This window comes from Pezoporus wallicus, unplaced genomic scaffold (assembly GCF_028554395.1).
Source record: "Pezoporus wallicus isolate ANWC-B61680 ecotype Strahan unplaced genomic scaffold, APGP_CSIRO_Pwel_v1 contig_8793, whole genome shotgun sequence".
In the NCBI taxonomy this organism is placed as follows: Eukaryota; Metazoa; Chordata; class Aves; order Psittaciformes; family Psittacidae; genus Pezoporus; species Pezoporus wallicus.
Window position 1 is genome coordinate 22,648 of NW_026635334.1, and position 19,807 is coordinate 42,454.

At 39.8% G+C, this 19,807-nt stretch overlaps 1 protein-coding gene across 3 annotated transcripts in view; it reads left to right on the forward strand.

Moving 5' to 3' along the window:
• Nucleotides 1-5,087: 5,087 nt before the first annotated feature.
• KCTD5 (potassium channel tetramerization domain containing 5) overlaps nucleotides 5,088-19,807 on the forward strand; it is a 35,820-nt gene continuing 21,100 nt past the window's right edge. The window contains exons 1-5 of one of the 3 annotated variants that reach the window (XM_057419575.1): nucleotides 5,088-5,388; nucleotides 14,184-14,292; nucleotides 15,375-15,466; nucleotides 16,195-16,290; nucleotides 19,440-19,556. In XM_057419575.1, coding sequence (XP_057275558.1) covers nucleotides 5,146-5,388; nucleotides 14,184-14,292; nucleotides 15,375-15,466; nucleotides 16,195-16,290; nucleotides 19,440-19,556 — 657 coding nt within the window. In that variant the 5' untranslated portion in view covers nucleotides 5,088-5,145. The remainder of the gene's footprint in view (nucleotides 5,389-14,183; nucleotides 14,293-15,374; nucleotides 15,467-16,194; nucleotides 16,291-19,439; nucleotides 19,557-19,807) is intronic. The other 2 variants (XM_057419590.1, XM_057419584.1) reach the window with 2 other exon arrangements.

Genomic DNA, 19,807 nt, shown 5'->3' on the forward strand with positions numbered 1-19,807 from the left:
AGGAATATTTTCAACCCACCTATTACCATCTCAAGGGGAAGCATATGTCTGAAATGTTCTGCTTTCGGGTTTTGTTTTGGTTGGTTGGTTGTTGGTTTTGGGTTTGGTTGGTTTGTTTTTTTTTTTTTCTTGTGTGTGTGTGGTTTCTTTTTTTTTTTCTTTTTGGTTCTTGTTTGGTTTTTGGATTTTTTTTCTTTTGTTGTTGTTTTTGGGTTTTGTTTTTTTTTTTTTTTTTTTAAGAAAAAAGAAAAGCAAAAACCTAATGGAATTCAGGGTCACTTTGCTTGCTCATTGTGCTTCTGTTGAGGCTTCCACATGCATATCATTGCAGTGAAGATCTTGCTTTTGTGCACTTCAGCTCAACTTCTGCTGCAGACTAGTGGATAGACCTTGCATTCCAGCTTCACTTAAGATGAGTTAAAACCAATCCACACGCACACACGCCGAATCATGTACCAGCCTTGCGTTTTATGGGGCTGGAGTTGTCTGTGACTTTCAGATTATCATTAAAATGTATTTCATCAGGGAGCTTTTATATGCCTCTCCTAAGCACCACCTCTTTGTTTTCTCTTCCTTTCCTCACAGTCCCCCAGCTTATTGGTATATGGCATTTGTAGCCAGGTCAGTCACACCCTTGTGTAATTGCTAACATAGTTCTGGTTGCAGGATTTATGTGGTACTTCAGTAATTATGTGAATGAATCAGATGTATGTGCCTGGCAGACAGGCTCCAATGATACAGGTTTTAAGAGAGTAAAATGCTGAACATGGCACTGGGAGTTTTCTAAAATTGAAATATTGGCGTCTGAAGCATAGAAGATTTTAAAGGTTAAATTTAAATTTTAATATGAATCATGTGTTTAATCAAGGGAGAACAAACTTACCAGCATGCTTTCAACTAATGCTAACTGAAAGATTAACTAGTTAGTATTGGGGGGCAAGGGTTGCTATTGAAGTAGTAAATAGTTTTTCACCTTTTCAGGAGGTAAGGGCTAGACGCTTTCTTTCCATGGTGTGCATGTACTGTGCATTTTAGCGGGGCCACCCTATTTACCTGGGTAGAGAAGGATGTGTGAAAGCATTGTACAATTGATTACTTGACTTTTTTGGACTCATTGTGTAATGAGATGTACAAATAATACTATTTTTGGTCCTTGGCCAAGTATTTAGCAACTCTGAAAAAAATATAAGCAATTGAAATGTTAGATCCATATAATAATCTGGTTAAAAATTCAAAGGAAAATATTGATGCAAAGGGGAAAATATATGGTACTTAAGGCATATCTATAAAATTAAATTATTTTGCATATCAGTCCGCTTTATCCTCTTCAAATTAAGGTTTTTTTGTGGTCAGACATTTCTTGTAATGTTGCAAAGACATAACTTTCTATGTGCTGAAAACAACTTCCCTAATGGCATTTTCGGCATGCCTGTGTTCCTGAACCTTGCAAAGAGGAATGACCTAGGTTTGGACAAAGGCATTCCTTCCTTTTTTTAAAAGCAGTATAAACATCACACCTATTTATTCTTCTTCTACACATACTATCTCTTTGCATTTTGAGGTCTCTTACTATGGTGTTTTTCCTTCCACCAAAGAAAAAATGTTCCATTGCAATGTTGGAAAAACTCATGGGCTGCTGTTTTAGAGGCAGTATTTTAAAAGCAGTGGTTTATCAGGATTTCTCAGAGAACACATGAATGTTGGATATTTTGTTGTTGCATGGGGTAAAGGAGATTTATTATTTCTCTCTTAAACTGTTACGTGTTTGAACTTGATGACAGTTCAGCTTTTTCAATATCTTTCATTCTTTAAAGGAGGGAATGCATTTGCCTTTTCTTTTGGAGGAAACGCATTCTTGTAGTCTTCTGTTATCCCCCTATGTATGCAAATTTGACAAAAGTAAATCACTGGCCTGCAGTGCCTGGTATTAAGGGAGCTGAGGTGTCCTGTAAATGGCTGAGATGAGCAAGAATTATGTTCCATCTGCATCATCAGAAATTTCATCATACACAGGGTACACTCCTTGTGGCTAAAATACAGACAGCACAGCACTTCTGTCTGTGCCTACATTAATCCTATATGGACCATTCTAACCAAGATGACATGAATTGTAAGTTTGTTGCATTTGCTCTCTGGCTGGCAGGGTCCATTTTTATGTTGGGTCCACTGGAGGCTACCCTACTGCTCTTGGTTTAGTCTTTGGTGTAGAGATGTAAATGTATTCTCAACTTTATACAGGAGAATGTGGCAGTGCTGGAAATTCATGGTGGCACTGCTGTTTTGCTATGACAAAACCTGGCCTCACATAAAGTCTGGCAAAGTTGTTCTGCTAATAGTGAGCACCGTGGCTTCAGTAAGAGGTGGAGTAATCTCCACTGGTTTGTTCACTAGGTGGAAATCTAGGAATGCTAAAACATCTTTTCTGTCATATTTAGACTTGTAGTCATTTTGCCATAAAATAGTCACTCTGCTTTTTCACACCTTGAAAATCCTCTCTCAGTAGACTTCTGTCGTGCCCACCAAAAGCCTTCAGCCAAAGAAATCTTAATAGCAGTAAGCTGTCAAGAAGGTGTCTGGAAGGCTGATACCTGCATTCTAGTATTCCTTTTTTCTTTTGCTAATGCTGTCATTAGGAAATTATGAGCATCTCTTATAGGCATCCCTCCCCCTTAGAACTAAAGTGTTCTAAACCAAGTCTTCCTTAGCTGCTGCTTTTTTGGGAAGGTACTAGAACTTTTCTGAGAGAGGTTTTTGTCTTTCTTGGACTGTAAGTGAAATCTATGGTTTTGAAAGATGGCAGAAGAATAAAGAGGCAAGATAAAGAAATCATGTGGATTTAAGTATATTTCACCACTTTGTCCACTTAAAGGTGTGTTGGCAGGTGCTGCTTACCATGAAGGGCTGGTTCCTGTTTTAAATGCTCGTAGCTGAAGTGGGGTAGCTTCAGATCTTTGTCCTGAGGACCACTCCTGTGGTTCATGGGAGTTCATGGAATGAAATGTACAAGGAAGGTTCTTCAAGCTGCAGATGAGCCAGTTAATTTCTCTATTCTTTGTCCGAGATCTTTCAAAGCACAAAAAAGGTTGTTAGGCACTTAAAGACCCTTCTTGGACTCCTTAATGCGAACCTACGGAAAACCCAATCTAGTTGATTCCATCTTTTATGTTTGCAGCATTTGCCAATCATTTGCAAAGAATCTGGTCAGTAATATTGCAATTTTATTTTGTTTGGAATTTGAACTTCAGGAAGATGTTTATTGCGTCTGTTTTCTGTGGGGTGGAACTAAAGAAAGGGTGAAGTACTACTGCTAGAAAGGATTTTTGAATCTCTGTTATACTTGGTGTCCAGCCCAGTCACAGGAAGTTTAAAACTACTTTGATAAACTGGAGAGATGAGTTGATTACCACTGGCCTTGAAAGTCCAGTTTTGAGAAGGGTTTGTATTAAGGAAGACTCGCTTCAAATATGATATTGAGGCATTGTGAGCAGACTGATACTGCCTATTAAGATCTTGCTTGCTAAGCACTGGGATGATGAAGGCATCAGATTATCGGATAGTACTGTGCTCCACTTTTCACCTTCTGATGTGATTTAGTTGTGAAGTATCTGCTATATATAAGCCTACAAAAAAACTTCAACTGTAATGCATTTTCATAGTTCAAGATGCTTAATTTAATGTGCTTGATATCACTACATTCTGTGATGGGAACTTTGAAGAATCTTGAGGATTTCCCACTTGTACTTTTAATAGCTTCTTTTGAATGATTTAGGAAAGTCAGCACAATTACTTCATTTTCACTTTCTCCTAGTTAATTACATGAATAGGTGTGGTATTTATACCTGAAATTTTGCTGAATTACTCTAATATTTTATGCAAATACTAGTCAAATGGAAGTGATCTTGCAAAGCTTCATGACACAGATTGTCTGTCAGCTGATCAAGGGAGCTTACAGACAGGTAATTTTCTGATCCAAAATAGCATGCTTTCCAGTAAGCCTGGTCATTTAGCAAAGTTTCCTCTTTCTTAGAAGAAATATAACTTCTGTACAGCAAACTCGGAGAGGTTCTTAAGCACCTGTTGACCTGGTCTGTCTGTCAGCATGGCAGTGAATGTAGATTCACAGGTTGCTGTTTGGCAAAGCTTCCTATGACCATGTGCTAACACTGACTGGATGTGGCAAATTTCTAAATTGTGGCAGAACTTACAATTACTGTCTCTGACAAAGGAGGAAAAAAAAATAGGAACCGGGAACCATAACCAGTTTTGATAGTTGTATGCTAGCTGTTTTCAGGTTGGTGGCAGTCAGTTACGTGTGTGATATTCTCTACCTGGTTTGTAGCTGTAACTGTGATGTACAGATAAAAGAAAAAAAAATGGGGAGGGGGGAAAGCCAAAAATCCTACCAAAAAAAAAAAACACCCAAAACAACACCCCCCCCCCCCCCCCAAAGCCCAAGCACCCCCCTCCAACCACCCCCCACCCCCCTCACCAGGCACCACAAAACAATCTCCCCTCCTCCAAGAACTCGTGAAAACAGAAGCAAATAATGCAATGATATAAGATAAACACTTTTGTATTTTTATTCTTATAAGGTTATTTGCTGGCTCTTGTTGGCCTCTAGTTCAGTCTGTGTTATTTAAATTCTAATATATGAATTATTTGGATTGAATTCATGTTCGGGGCCATGGTGTTGTATGTATTGATGTACAGCCTTGAATGTGAATAATTATTGTAAACTATATTTTACACCTTTTTCTGGCTTTATTATATAAATTTTCTATTGGTCGATGATTTAATCATATCTCATAATTTAATGACTGTTTATTCTCCTCTCGACAGATCTCTGTGCTGTAGATGTGTAGTTAGTGACTGGATGATGGATTTCACTTACGCTTGGTAGTCTGTAATAAAGGCATGTAGGGTCCTGGCGCGGCCTCGCCTCTTCCTTTCGCGGGCGGCTGGGGCGGGGAGGGAGGCCATACCTCCGGCCCAGTGGCGGCGTTCTCGTGTCGGGGCGTCTCGGGCGGCCCCGGCAGACGAGACCTCTGTGGCGCAGGCGCGGGCCGTGACGAGTTAAGGGGCGCTTCCGGGGGAGGTCCGCTCGGGGACCTGCGGTTGGGGCGGGCCCTTCCGGCGGCGGCGAGGATGGCGGCGGAGAACCACTGCGATTTCCCGGTTCCTGCCGTCGGCGGCCTCGGGCTGGGAGGCCCGGGCGGGCCCTGCCGCCGGTGCAGCTCAGCGCCGCCGCCCGGCGCGGTGCCGGGCAAGTGGGTGCGGCTGAACGTGGGGGGCACCTGCTTCCTGACCACTCGGCAGACGCTCTGCAGGGACCCCAAGTCCTTCCTCTTCCGCCTTTGCCAGGCCGACCCCGACCTGGACTCGGATAAGGTGAGCGCCTGGGAGCCGGGACCGCGTTCTCGCGGGCGCTGAGGCGGAGCGGCGGCAGCGCGGGCTCGGCAGCGGCGGGCTCCCTGGCCGGGGGCAGTTTGTGCAGGGCCGCGCTGCTGAACGAGCCCCTGCACTCGACGGGAGCTCAGCTCTGGGGGTGAGGGCGGGCGGATTCCCTGCAAAGCGGTGGGCTTCATGGGTGACAACTGCTTATAAATACAACAGAGGCAGCGCAGGATCGCTCGTGTTTAAGTTTTCATGTTGTCTGGTAGGGTTTAGCTTTAGCGTTTAAATGGAGTCTGCCTGCACCGGTGTTATTTCTGCACTGTCATCACTCCTCCTGTTCAGTTTCAAGAAACAGATCAAAGTACTTTTGATAATAACCTCTCTCACTTATCCATCGCATTCTGTGCGTAGCAGTTCTTAGCGAGGAATGTTACTTATTCTGCACGGACTGCAGTGGTGGGTGATACGGAATCCGCGTATCCGTTCTGACTCATTTTTTAGTAGGGGAAGACAAGTTCCTGATTAAGATTTTATTTATGGAGTGGCATGTAATAGCGGCTATAACATAATCATATATAATGCTGGCTCTGAAAGAGGTTTTGGAGAATAATGGGCAAAAATGGACTTCCAGTATGGAAAAGAAGGGAACAGTGTATAATATGTAACCAGCAGTTTAAAAATAAGGAGTTGATTTTTACATATCAGTTTGGTTTATTTTTTTTTATTTCCCAGTGAGACTCCTGCATAACTTCCAGAAAGGAGGTTTAAATGCTGAGGAAGATAGGGAACAGAACGTGAACAGTGTTCCAGAGTTAGAGAAAAATACGCCTCAAAGTGTGTTGGTGTGGGGATTGGGTTTTGTTGTCTTTGGTTTGGGTTGGGGCTGGTTTTGGAGAGGATTAGCTTCAACTGGCCTGTAAGAATGATATTTAAAATGCAGGTGGCTTGCTGATAGATCAGAAATGGTCTTTACTTGGGACAGAGTAAGAAAGTTTTCTTCTAATGTTTCATAAATAAAAGATAAGGCACACTTAATTATTAAGGCACTTGTTTCAGGTGTTCCGCTGCAAAAGGTGCTTATTTGGTCAGAGAGAAGGTGTATTTTTAGACTTTAGTTCTAATTAAAGCATTTGGCTTTTTCTTTTTTTTTTTTTTTTTTTCTTTTTTTTCACCATTTGTTTTCACTGGTTGAAGAAATCAGCCATCCTCGCAAGCACCATCAGGGAGGTGTTGTATCTTGCAAAAATTCCCTGAGGCTACTAATCTAAATGTTTTTACTGTGCTTACATGTGGGGTTCTAGCAGCAAATCACAAGTTTATGCTAAGGTTATTTAGCTATTTGGTAGGATGCAGAGAGACCTGATGATTTTTTTTCATGTTTCTAGACTTAGGTAGTTACAGGTGTCATAGCATACATGGCGATAACACTATAGCTGCAGTCACAGCTATAGAAAGATAACCTTTGCTTACTAGGAACATGCTCATACATTACTTGAGCTGCCTAGGTATTACAAAGCATCATCCTTTATTGCTAGTAGAGAGGGCTAATGGAAACTACTTTAGCAAGATGCCAACAAATTGCATTGTCCCATCATTGTCAGTAGCCTGTCTTGCAAAATTGTAGGTGGTGTCGTTACCTTGAATGGATTATTGTGCAAGTCAGTAACGTGAGGCAAGCAGCACAGAGAGAGAGAACTACAAATTGTTGTAGGAAAATGGATTTAGATAAAATCCTGTTATTCAGAGATGCATTCTCTAGGCTTATGAAACTGGATATCTTCAATTTGACGTACAAAAAGCCAAGCCTTTCCTTGTTAAATATGCACTAAGGTAATCTTCAGTACAGCATTTGTCAGTTTTATGTCTTCTTGTTCTTGACCATCTGTAGTCATTGATTTTGACTTTAAGCATTTGGAGCCTGGGTTCTGCAGTCACCTGTTATCTTGGATTTTGCAGAAGTGGCATGCCTCTTAGATTACCCGTTGCAGTGTATCAGTTACAGTAGCTAAGGTAACCTAACCACAGACAGCCTTTCTTCCAAGGATCTGATTCAGAATCTTTAGATTCATCATCCGTAAACAGCAAAACATAATCCAGTCAGTTCCTTTTTTTGTCATCTGAGTGGTAACAGATATCATAGGTGACCTTTCCAAGAGAAAAAAAACCTTTCCCTGACATCTCACCAGCTTGTGAACATATCATCTGATGCAGAAGCACATCAACAGATTGTCTGTATGCTTTAATTTTGAAATATCAGATGCCTTTAACTGATGAGCACAGAAATTTCAAGGGAATAATTGGTGATATTGGTGTTATCATCCTGGACTCCTTTGCCACATACATGTAAATCAAAATGTGATAGTAATAATTTTTTTCCCCATGTGGTTTACTTTTTGGAGCCCCATTTTGAACTGTAACCTGATACTAAGTTGACATATTAATCATGAGGTAAAGATTATTTACAATGACTGCTATGCAGCATAATTCTGTGCTCAGAAAACAGTTCTTATACAAGGTGCAGCTAATAGATACTGGCCTCATAAAGCTTGGGGCATTAGAGCTGGTCTTTGACCTATAATTTCCTGGGTTTGATTCCATTGTGTTTTCTTCCTAAAAATCACATGGGTTTTAAACACCTCGTAATTTTAAACTTTAAAGTGAGAGAGAATGCATATTGGAACTCATATGTAGGCGATGCTTGTTACATCCATCCCAGACATACTTGTCCCTACTTCCTAGAGGAGGATGTGAGGGAGGTGAGGTGGGGAAAATTCTGAGGGATGAGCCAGCAGAGGAGATTGTGAAAACTGATAGCCACTGCCCCCTGTTTGTAAGAGCTGTGAAAAATCTGGCCTCAACAAGGTATATTGTGTTTCCTGAATGGGGAATTTGTCAGGGGTGCTCTCCAGTAACTCATTTTGGGAAGTTTTAGATGTATTTTCAACGCATTAATACTGAATTGTGCTCATAGTACAAAACATGCTTTCTAGTTGACAGACACATTTCATAGTCTCTGATCGTGCTCCATTTGATGAGTGTGTAACTCAGCAAAAATGAAGGAGAGGTTTATTTTTTTAGAAACTTCAGTGAGTTAAAGCAGCATTGTCCCCACTGACAAAAGGGAGGGAGGCAGATGGCACATCTAGATGCGAGACCAAGGAGAAGAGCCAATAATGAAGTTGGCTTGAACACCAGTAAATATATGCCTTTGAAGAAAGAGCCTTAGTTCCCATTCTTTCTTGCTTTGCCTTATTGCCAAACCAGAATCTTTGGAAATTGAAGCCATAAGAAAATCACTTGTCAGGTGAGAACAGACCCATAAGCAAACCCAAAACCTAATAATAGAGCTGTTTCTGCCTGAACTTGACAAGTGAGGCATATCATAGTTGTCCGCATTGATACATTAGGAAGTTCTGCAAGAAATTAACTGGATGAGTTTATTAGAAATGAGAATAGGAAAATGAAATAGTTTCTAGGTTGTACTTTACAAATATCAGTTGCATATATAGCTGTCTCCCTCTTCTGTAATTTCCACACAAACATGTTCCTTACTTAACTATATAAATAATAAGATTTCCTTAATACTTGTTATTAAAAAGAATTTGAAGGCTTCAGGAATAGTAGCATGTTCAACTTCAAATTATCTTCAGGTGCTAATGTTGAACAAGTTCATGCAGCCTATTTCTTGGTATCAGATATGTTTCCAGTTGCGACAGAAAAAAGATTAACCTTAGCACACCCCCAGAAAACTAGTGTTGAATTGAATGAGCTAGTGAGGTTTATTCTCTGAATCTAGTATGTTTCACAATGTCGCATGCATCTTTGTATTTAAGACTATTTGAAAATCATTTCAGCGAATGAGTGGTAGTGGTCATATCTACTGGTCACAATAGAATTTGTTTTAGGGAGTATTTAAATCTTTCTTTAGAGGTGAATACATGAAAATTAGTTGTGCTCAGTTTTTCATCCTTGTTTAACTTATTTAATGCTTGTACTGTAAGTTTCACTTTTAAGTTACTTCCTGATTTTAGCACCTTCCCATTTTATCTGTATACCAGCTCTTCTTTAAACTTTCCCTTAAGCGAGAAGATTGTCAGCCTTTTCTAATGAGGTTTTTGGCAACAGTATTTATGCTTGATTTTTAATGCCTTTCAAAAGTTAAGCGTACTTGTGTTGAGGTAGAATCTGTTAGGCAAAGAAGGAAGCAAGCACTGAATATTTTAGAAAATTAAATTCTTCCTAGCAGCACCTTCTTAACTGTCAGCATTAAGAAGTATCTTAATTGTAGTTATTATTCTAAGATATAACTGAGAGAAACTTCATGTGTCCATGAGATTTCTGACTAGTTAAGTGGGTTGTGTTATTAATGTAGTTTTGATTAGCACTGGCAGGCTGCTGATGCTCAAGAGTTTTTAGGTCACATAGTTCGAGAAAAAGGTATTCTCGTCATTTAGTTCAAGATTTAAAAAGCATAGGGGGTAGGAGAGATAATTATTTGTAAACTCAGATTCAGTGCCAAATATTACTGTATTTCTGTGCATATTGCTGCCTCTAGCAGAAGTGCTTGCTCACTATACGTAAATGATGTCGGTTTTATTAGATACCCATGTTGGAGCACACAGCTTTGAGCCAGGAGCTTGGTGGGGTGGATTCCAGTTGTGTCCATTCTGGAAAGTATTTGAGGAAAAGTCTTCCGACTTCAGTTTTTACCTCAGTGTAAGACAAGTACCTGCAAATAAATTCCTGAAGTTTCAACTCATCTTATAATGCAATTCTTGGGGTGAATGTTAAGTGGGATTAGGGAGGTGGGTGTATTTGGTCCTCCTTTTAAGTCCCACTGGAGTCCTGTAACTGATGCCGGTATCTACAGTTCAAGGTCACTGCAAAAATTTTAGAGCTTGGTTAAGGTGAATTACGATTTGGCAGAAGGTTATAAAGAGGAAAACCAAGGAGGTTTTGGTAAGGAGTTTAAGGAGTGACTTCTCATTCCAAAAGTATGTATCGCGAGACTAGAAATCTTAATAGTGAAGCCCGTTCAGTCTAGCAAATGTATTGTGAATGCAGCTAGTGAAGTGTGAAACTAGAAAGTGTCTATTTTCATATAAGGATATATAATTTTAGCAGCAACAGTAATTAGTTATTTGAATGGCATGCACAAAATGGGTAGGTTTCACAGCTGCTTTCTAAAGGTTGAGTTGTATGTATGTTTTAAATGAACATCAGGTTAAGTATTCCATTATGATTCCTTTAAGCCTCAGTCTCTACAAAATTGCAGACGGAATGTTTGAGGCTGGAATATGTGATCATTTAAATGCTTTGGGCAGTATTTTTCCATTTACAATATTAATTATACATGAGAATATGAGGTATTGTCGTGCATGTGCGGATGAAGCCAATTCTGACAATTTTTGAAGGTGTGGAAAGACTTCGGACCCATATTTTGAGAGTGGTACGTGTCGCAAATGACTGCATTACTGTGTCAGCTTTTATTGGATTTATGTTTACATAAATATCTTTGAAGATCTAGTGTAATCAGCTTTTCTTAGTGATTTCAAATAAATGCTTAGTGTACATTGAAAAATAATCGGGCAGCTCACTCTAGGGGAGAAGAGAGAAGGCATTTTTTGTAGGACGATGCCTAGGAAATTGATTTTGTGCCTCATTTCCCTGTGCATTCTTTGCATATTGCTACAATATTCAGTACTGAGTAGTTTACATTTTGGGTTGTGACTCCGTGGCACTAGTTTGCAGTATACCTGAGTTGTAACGTCAAAGACCAAGACATGCGTCTTGTCTTTGTAAGGATGTTAATTAATGCATATTTTTCATATCTGTCAAGTGGCCAGTTACTCTGAGTTGGTCAGTAAATTCATAATTTTCCATGGAATTTACACACTAAAGTGAATCGTATTGACAGAATTTAGATTGCTCACTGTAAGAATTTAGCCTGAGTTCTTAAACTTTAGCTATCAGTATTTACTAATGCAAAAAAGAAAAGAGGTTACTATTACCCCATAAATTATAAGACTTTTGAGTTCCTTTTTTTTCCTTTTTATGATTTTTTTTGAAGACATGTTGTTGCCTGAAAGGGTTCAGAGTAAACTATGACACTAGTTCAGTGGAACTTTATTTGTATGCGGTACATTATATATATATATTAAGTATGATACTTGTATTCATGAGTATGAAGATTAAGCATTTTTATAGATTGTAGATGGTCATTTGGTGAGGAAGAAAACTTAGTAGTGAAAGGAATAAGTGTAATGAAAAAAATGGAGATGAGGAATGGTAGAGTAGAAAAAAGTTTGGGGGTGATGAGGAAGATGGTTAAAAATAGGTAGAAGACAAAAGCAATTCTATCTTATGTCTCACAGACTGGATGCTCTATGTGTAAACCACGTTTGGTACAAGTGCTAATGATGAGCTCTGATGTGCATGGTAGGCTAATGAGTTCAGGTAATGCAAGCTGCTGGGACCTCTCATTAGGTGGACTTTGAAAGAGAAAGCTTGACATAGCTTGTTCCCTGTTTGGTTTTGCTGGAAGCTTGTTTTCTAGTATATAGAAATCTACTCAGGGAAGAGTAATTTCAGATACCATAGTCCTTTAATAAATAAATAAATTGATGCCTTTTGTATAAGGAGTAAAGTAACCATTGTTACTTGAGATTTTGTACAATCATAGAACCAACCAGGTTGGGCAAGACCTCCAAGATCATCAAGTCCAGCCATTCCCCAGCACTGCCAAGGCCACCACTAACCCGTGTCACTGAGGGCTTTGTCTGCACAATGTGTGAAGACTTCCAGGGACGATGACTGCAGCCCTGCCCTGGGCAGACTGTTCCAATGCCTGAGCACCCTCTGGGGAAGGAATTGTTCCTCAGCTCCATCTAAACCTGCCCTGGTGCAGCTTGAGGCCGTTTCCTCTTGTCCCATCCCTTGTTCCTTGGGAGCAGAGCCCAGCCCCTCCTGGCTCCATCCTCCTGTCAGGCACTTGTAGGGAGCAATCAGGTCCCCCCTGAGCCTTCTCTTCTCCAGACTGAACCCCCCAGGTCTCTCAGCCGTTCCCCATCACACTTGTGCTCCAGGCCCTGCACCAGCTCCATTGCCCTTCTCTGGCCTTGCTCCAGCACCTCAAGGTCTCTCTTGTAGTGAGGGGCTCAGAACTGAACACAGGATTCAAGGTGTGACTGCACCAGTGCCCAGTATGGGAGAACATTCACTGCCCTGGCCCTGCTGCCACAGTGGTGCTGATACAGGCCAGGATGCTGGTGGCTTCTTGGCTGCCTGAGCACAAGCTGCTCACGTTCAGCTCCATCAGTCAGCATCCCCAGCTCCTTTCCCATGAGCAATTTCCAGCCGCTCTTCCCCAAGCCTGAAGCGTTGCAGGGGGTTGTTGTGGTGCAAGTGCAGGACCCGTCACTTTGCCTTCTTGAACCTCATCCCATTGGCCACAGCCCATGGATCCAGCCTGTCCAGATCCCACTGCAGAGCTTCCTATCCTCCAGCAGTTCAACACTCCCCCCCAACTTGGTGTCATCCACAAATTCACTGAGGGTGCACTTAATCCGCTCATCTAGATCATTAATGAAAATATGAAACAGCACTGGCCCTAACACGGGGCCCTGGGGGACACAACTAGTGACTGGTTGCCAACTAGATGTGACACCACGCTTTGGACCCTGCCATCCAGCCAGTTTTTAACCCAGCAAAGAGTCCACCCATCCAGGCCATGAGCAGCTAATTCATTTAGAGCTTTCAGTTAATTTGCTTCTGTGACTCACCTATGTCTTTAATGGTATAGAGCTGGTGGTTGGTGTTGCTTCAGAGGGTCATGTGAGAAAACACTGTAGTGCAAAAGATTACAATAATTTTACTGAAGCTTGCTTCTAACTTACTTCTCTTAGCTGAAAGGATTTCCAGTTTTGAAAGCCTATATATTTCTTAATTCAGTTCAACTGATGACCCAAGACTCTGCTTTTTTCTTTAAAACAGTGGGGTTTTTTAATCAGTTTTAGATCTTCCTTTCCAACTTCACTGGTTTCTATTCCTGTATTAAATAATACTTTTCATCTTATGATCCATGCAGTTGTTAGGTAATTTCTTTGGGTTATATCTGTATGCACATAGAACCCTTGGTATGCAGCTGTTCTCAGTGTCCTGTGAGTGTTTGTACGTCTGAGCTAAGACAAAACCACATGTTTTTAAAACAAAGTGTTGAGGTTTAAAAGAAAGTGTTGAGGTTAAACTGAAGGTAGGTTTGTTTGCCTGTAATTTCAGAAACAACAAACAAACAAAAGTTGGTATCCAAATTTTGCTGTAATGCAGCCTTTGTTCTGAGCCTTCAGGTTTCCGGCTAAAAAAGATAGTTTCCTGGTTTAAACTGTTCTTTTTAAACTTAATTTTTAGTATTCTCACCACTTAAACGTTTCATGCTAACAGTGTTGATAATCTTTTTATAAGGGTATAGGTAATAGATACAGGAGTAGATCAGGTAAGAGAAGTTGTATAGTACATTATTGAGTTGCGTGGTCAGTCTGATACAATTACAACATTGTAGAATTCCTTTTAATGTCTTTAATAAAGTTGGCTTTAAGGGATGTGGCTGTGAATATCTGCTTGCTATTCAGATGCCAAGCTGAATATTAGCTTCAGTTCCTGCTTGGTTGTTCAAGTCATTCTGGTTGTTTTTGGCTTTTGTGTTTGTTTGTTTGTTGGGAGGTTGTGTGTGGGTTTGGGTTCTTTTGTTTCTTTGGTTGGTTTGTTTGTTTTGTTTTGTTTTTCTACTATAGGATGAAACAGGTGCCTATTTAATAGACAGAGACCCAACCTACTTTGGGCCAGTGCTGAACTATCTCAGACATGGGAAACTGGTTATTAACAAGGACCTAGCTGAGGAAGGTAAGATGTTGCTAAATCTCTTGCTTATTATTTTCACCATTTCTGAGTCACCAAAAGTAATTTACAGGTGCATCTTAATCAGTGTAGCATTTCAGTCTGTTGCAAGCAAAGCTGATGGGTATTGTGCAGTTACAGTATATGGTAGTGTTTGGGTAGTTTGAGTATGTTTCCTGATTTCACAACCCCCATCGGCAGTTAGAACATAAATACACGAACATGAGGGCAGATGCCTTTTAATCTGTAATCTTGTCTCTTTTCTGTATGACTGTGTGAAATATTTGGGTTTAGTCCTCTTCAAGCACTAGAATACTGGCTGCAAAACAAGTTTTAGAAGATGTAAAGAGAGGTAATAGCGAAATTCTGGGATGTTCAGATGTGTGGAATAAGCTCTTGAGGAGTAAAATCTGCCACCAGATTCTCTCTCCCTGACCCAAATTCATGCCAGTTTTGCCCTGATGGAGGATGACTTTTTTAGACCATAGTACTAAAACTGTATTGATAAGGTGTTGAAGAAATTGGTCAAAAAGAAATACAATCTAACAACAGTAGCGGGAAATAATGTGAAATGTAGTTTCCGAGTGCACTGTTAAACACATAGTATGTGCAGAGAACAAGTGAGGCTTGAACATGTGAGTGGGAGCTGTCTTTAGTACGTACATTTAAGCTTTTGTTTCAGGGACAGAAAGAAATTTTTTCTGCAAACTGCAGAGCTTTCCAGTGGGACAAATTGAATTTCTCTTTCATATTCCGGCCTGAGGCAGGGCCTGAGCTGTGGTGGGCCATCAGTCTACTCCCTATGGCATTTGTGCGCCTTTTTTCTTGTTTGTTTCCTGCTTCTCATTCTGTATGTGGAATGGCCTTTTTTCTCTGGAGTTTTTCTCAGGGCACTTTTTTGGAATGAGCTCAGTGTTGAACTACATGTACCTGAAGGCACCCGGAATTGTTACACTAGTAAATGAACTTTTCATAGGGCAAAACAAATCACTTCTATAGCTGTAGAGAATATAATCTTAGGAACTGATCGATGGTTTTGGCCTGGGATCTTTGGTTACACTCTTTTCCAAAAACTGTTCTCATCCTAGGTGTACTGGAAGAGGCTGAATTCTACAATATCACATCACTAATAAAACTGGTAAAAGACAAAATAAGAGAAAGAGACAGCAAAATCTCACAGGTGAGGCTGTTTTCTGGGGTGGTTTTGATTCTTTGTTCTGTGGCAAATAGTGGGTGTGTTCCATTTTTATTTTTTCCCTTAACTGCTCATTTCAAGATACTAAGTGGCTGCCTCTGGCACTGGCTGAGCTGGAGCCAGTGCTACAGGAAGGTTAATATTCTTAATTGCCAATCTCTCCCATTCTGCTTACACAGAGCACAGCGTATGGTTCCAGTTCTTGTTTAAAACATGAAAACATTTTAAAGAATTGTTCAGAATATTTTCTAAAGGGTTTCAGCTGAAGTGGCCCCATTGCTCTGAATGGGAAACTTTCCCATTGCTCTGAATGGGAAACTTTCACAGGGAAATAATGACATTTTTAATATGATCAGACATTCCTTAAACTTAGGTAGGCTTCTCCAGAACCTCAGCCTTCTTTTTGAATGATGAGGTTCGCTACTACATGGAACGACACGTAAGTCTTAAGATTATTTTGTTCTAACTGTTAAGTGGCACTTTTAGTCTCTGAAACACTCATGAAGCATTGAGTCTTCTGGAAAGTGATTCTGAACAGATGAGATTTCTTAAACAAAACACAACAACAACAACAAAATCCCCAAACCCCAAAAGGACAAGGTGTTCAAGATGGTGTTTTTTACTTACCATTTCTAGAGGGTAAGGGCAACTTTAGACAAGTCACAAGCATAGTGAATTCCATGCTGTACTGAGCATCTTGTTTCTTCTTGAAGGTGCCAGTCAAACATGTGTACAGGGTGCTGCAGTGCCAGGAAGAGGAACTCACTCAAATGGTTTCCACAATGTCTGATGGCTGGAAATTTGAACAGGTAAAAAACCTATATGGGATATAATTACAAAGCCTTCTGAAAATGCAGAGAGAGGAGTGTAAAGTCAAATCTATGCATCTTTCTAAGTTCAGTCATTTTCAGAAATTGGATAAATATACACAGTTAAATTAAAATTTGATATTTGTATTCTTATTTGTCAGAGGAAAAAAAAAAAACCAAACCAACTAAACTAGCTTTCCAGGAGGTAAATTGTGCTGACTTTCTACAAAAACATCTACATCATGTTTGAAATGTTATTCTTCAGTGTCTACACACGAGCATTTGAAGGGTGAATAACCAAAATGAACTAATACAAGTTTATATGAATCAGATATGAGGAGCTCTGGGTAAAAGAGACAAGTTCGGGAGGTAAATGCTTGTCAGGCCTGAGCAATGGTTCTTCAGGTAAAGTACTGATACACATAAGAGGGTGAATTTAACCAGCATGGATGTGAAGCTGGATAGGTATGAACTACGTGAATGTTTTCATTTTTTGCACTGCATAAAAGTAGCTTTGTGTGTACATTCAAGAATACGTTGTATAATTGCAAGGAGATCTTTCTGTTATCTTTGCTAATTTTTGTAATTAAGAAACTATGTGGCATCTTCATCCTTCACATTCCTAACCTATGAGACTATTTAAACCTTGTTGGAGCAATGAAGCTGTTAACTCTGGAGTGAGACAGAAGTGCTCAGCCACCAGCATCTTTTTCAGTGTCTGATGCCAGCCTTTGGAGAGATTGGAATAAGCACAAGCCTTTTACCCTGTGCAGTCTCACTGTAACAGTGCAACAAAGCAACGTTTTTTAAAAGTATGGCACACAAAGGTGAAAGAGAATATTTTGCTCATATTTGTTGAAATGTGCAAGGTGCTGGTGTCGTGGTGCACAGCCATGATACATAATCTAAACCAGCAGTGAGAATGTTTCTTATGCTTCAGTTCTCTGGCTCAAGTATTACCAGGTCTGTTTGGTTTGCCAGGAGCCAGAAGCTGGTTTAAGTCCCTGAAAAAAGCTCTCACTTAATGCACATGATTTTTTTTTTTATTTTTTTTCCCCCTCCAGTGCATTTACAATGTTTTTTGTTTTTTTCTTTTTTTTTTTAATATATATTCTTTGGCATGAGAAACCAGATTTCTTTATAGCAGAGATCCTTTACTTTTTAACAGTTTAAATGATACTATGGCTTTTACCTGTCCTAAAGCCTTGTATTCTTTGGGGATATTGTATCTGGGGATAATCCTGCTCTGACAGTGCAACTGCTAAAAGGACTATGATAATCTCTTCTGGATTTTAGAAGCTCTTTTAAAACTGGAAACTTCCAGTGGTTTTCTTGAACATTATGTCCTTGTTTCATCCAGCTTTCTCCCTACTTCCTCTCTTCTCCCCCATGTTGCACTCTCTTGAGCACATAGGTTGAAGTAGATAAACATAACAACCATATAGTCTCATAATGCTCAGCTTCTTGTTACCTCAGATTAGGCCATTCTCTCCTTTGGTTGTATTGCAGACCTGCTTTTAGCAGACTTCATTCCCTTGAAACATGATCAGAATATTCTGTATAATCTAAACAGTTTTATTATTAAGATTTCAGAACCTTTTAGCATTTCTGCAGTTTTTTACCTTTTCTAAACCTGTGTTGCTCAGCAGCATGCTTCCTTCAGAAGCAGTCTTTGGGGTGGCACCTACTGTGCTTTTTACATATTCTTGGTGGGAGAGAAATCAGCAGCTTTTTCAGAGGAGTAATATTCCTACGGGTTGAGAGTCCTTGTGCTCTGTCCCCTGTATAACATGTTTAAGTGGTTGCTTTTGACCAAAAATATTTCATTCCCCTTGACATTTCAAAGTTTTCTTGTAAAATACGATTGTATGTGATGATTAAATAGGAGTGGAAGGTGTTAAACTTCTGGCAGATGCAGATGTATTGGTGCACTTTTTCAAAGAGTACCAATGAAAGTGCTGCCAGAATGCTGCAATTATGTAGCAGTCCCAGCCCCAAAACTACTGCCAGTAGTTGTGCTGCCCCACTTTGTGATACCAGTGGGTTATTTGTAGATGGTTTTTAGTTTCAGTTGTTACTTCTTCAAGCAATCAGAAAAAAACCAATGTTTAGGCAATACTGCATAATGAGAAACTTTGGGCTGTACTAAATTGCTACACACAAAGGCTTCAGACAGCACTGGTGTGTCAGTCATGTAAAATTTAATGATTAATGTAACCTGAGTCTGTCACCATAATGCTGTCTTAAGTATGTTCACTGCGTAAGGAGGACAGTATTTAGCTGCTGCCTTCAAAATTATTCACATAACAATAGCAGGATAAAAAAATAAATTTACTGTCCATGAGCCTTCTTATCAGTAGTAATCCCTACTCAGAATAGGCAGTTGTCTAGTTCTTCACACTTAATTTAAAACGCTAATCTTTCTCAAGTGCACTGGCAGGCTGTGCTTGAATTCAAATGGGCTATGAATTGCTGTGTATTATTAAGATAAAACATTTTTTTGTGATAACAAGTTGAGAAATTCAGCTGATGTTTTGAACTTCTGAATTCTTAGATGTTTGGCAAGTGTCAACAGTTTTTGGTACTGATATTTATGGGAACAAGACAGACAATCTTTTTTTTACTCCAATTATTTTCTTGGATCTTCTGTGAATTACCCCTTCTTTTTTTTTTTTTTTTCCTCTAGTTGACTTAATATGTTTCCCTAGCTGTATTTTGTTTGTCAATGTCTGGAACACAGTTAAGTTCTTCGATACCCAGGCTTGTTATATTGCTTTACATGACACCGTCCAGTCTTATATCCACAATACCTTCTGCACTTGGAAAGTATGACAGGAAAATAATGCTCACTTTCACAATGCACCAAACTTTATGGTTTTCAGAGTAGCTGGCTATACCACAGTGAGTTTTCTGCTTTGCTCTCAGTAACTCTTAACTTCCCTTGAAATTACAAAGGGCTTTGCAGCTGCCTTCGTAAATTTTAAGTATGTTTAAATGAAAGTTGTAGCTTGATAGCAACGTGTTCTAGTGGCAAGTTAATGTTACCTGAACGTTTGAGCTCATCTATTATTTGTACAATTTGGATAACAGTATATGCTTCAGCTTTACAAAGGTTTCTTTTTGTGTTTTGCTTTGATTGGTTATTTCAGCTTGTCAGTATAGGTTCCCAGTACAGCTGTGGCCGGGCCCAGCAGTCAGAGTATCTGCTGATAGTGTCACGGGAAGTGAAAGGGGAAGAGAGATGCTTCCAGAAATGCTGCAGTGAGGTGTGTCACACCATTCTTTTTGCCCTCACACTGATATGCTTGGCCTCCTTGCGTTTCTGCTGCTTTCAAATCATTCCACTTTATTCCTGGATGTACAGCACATAGTAATTTGTGTGTATTTGTGACTGGCTTTTATTTATATTCACAGTATTTCATGATACATTATGAATGTTCATATTGTAAAAATAATAAAAATATAACCAACCAACCCCCCCCCCAGTTATTTAGGTAAAAGTTTTCTTAAGAAGAGT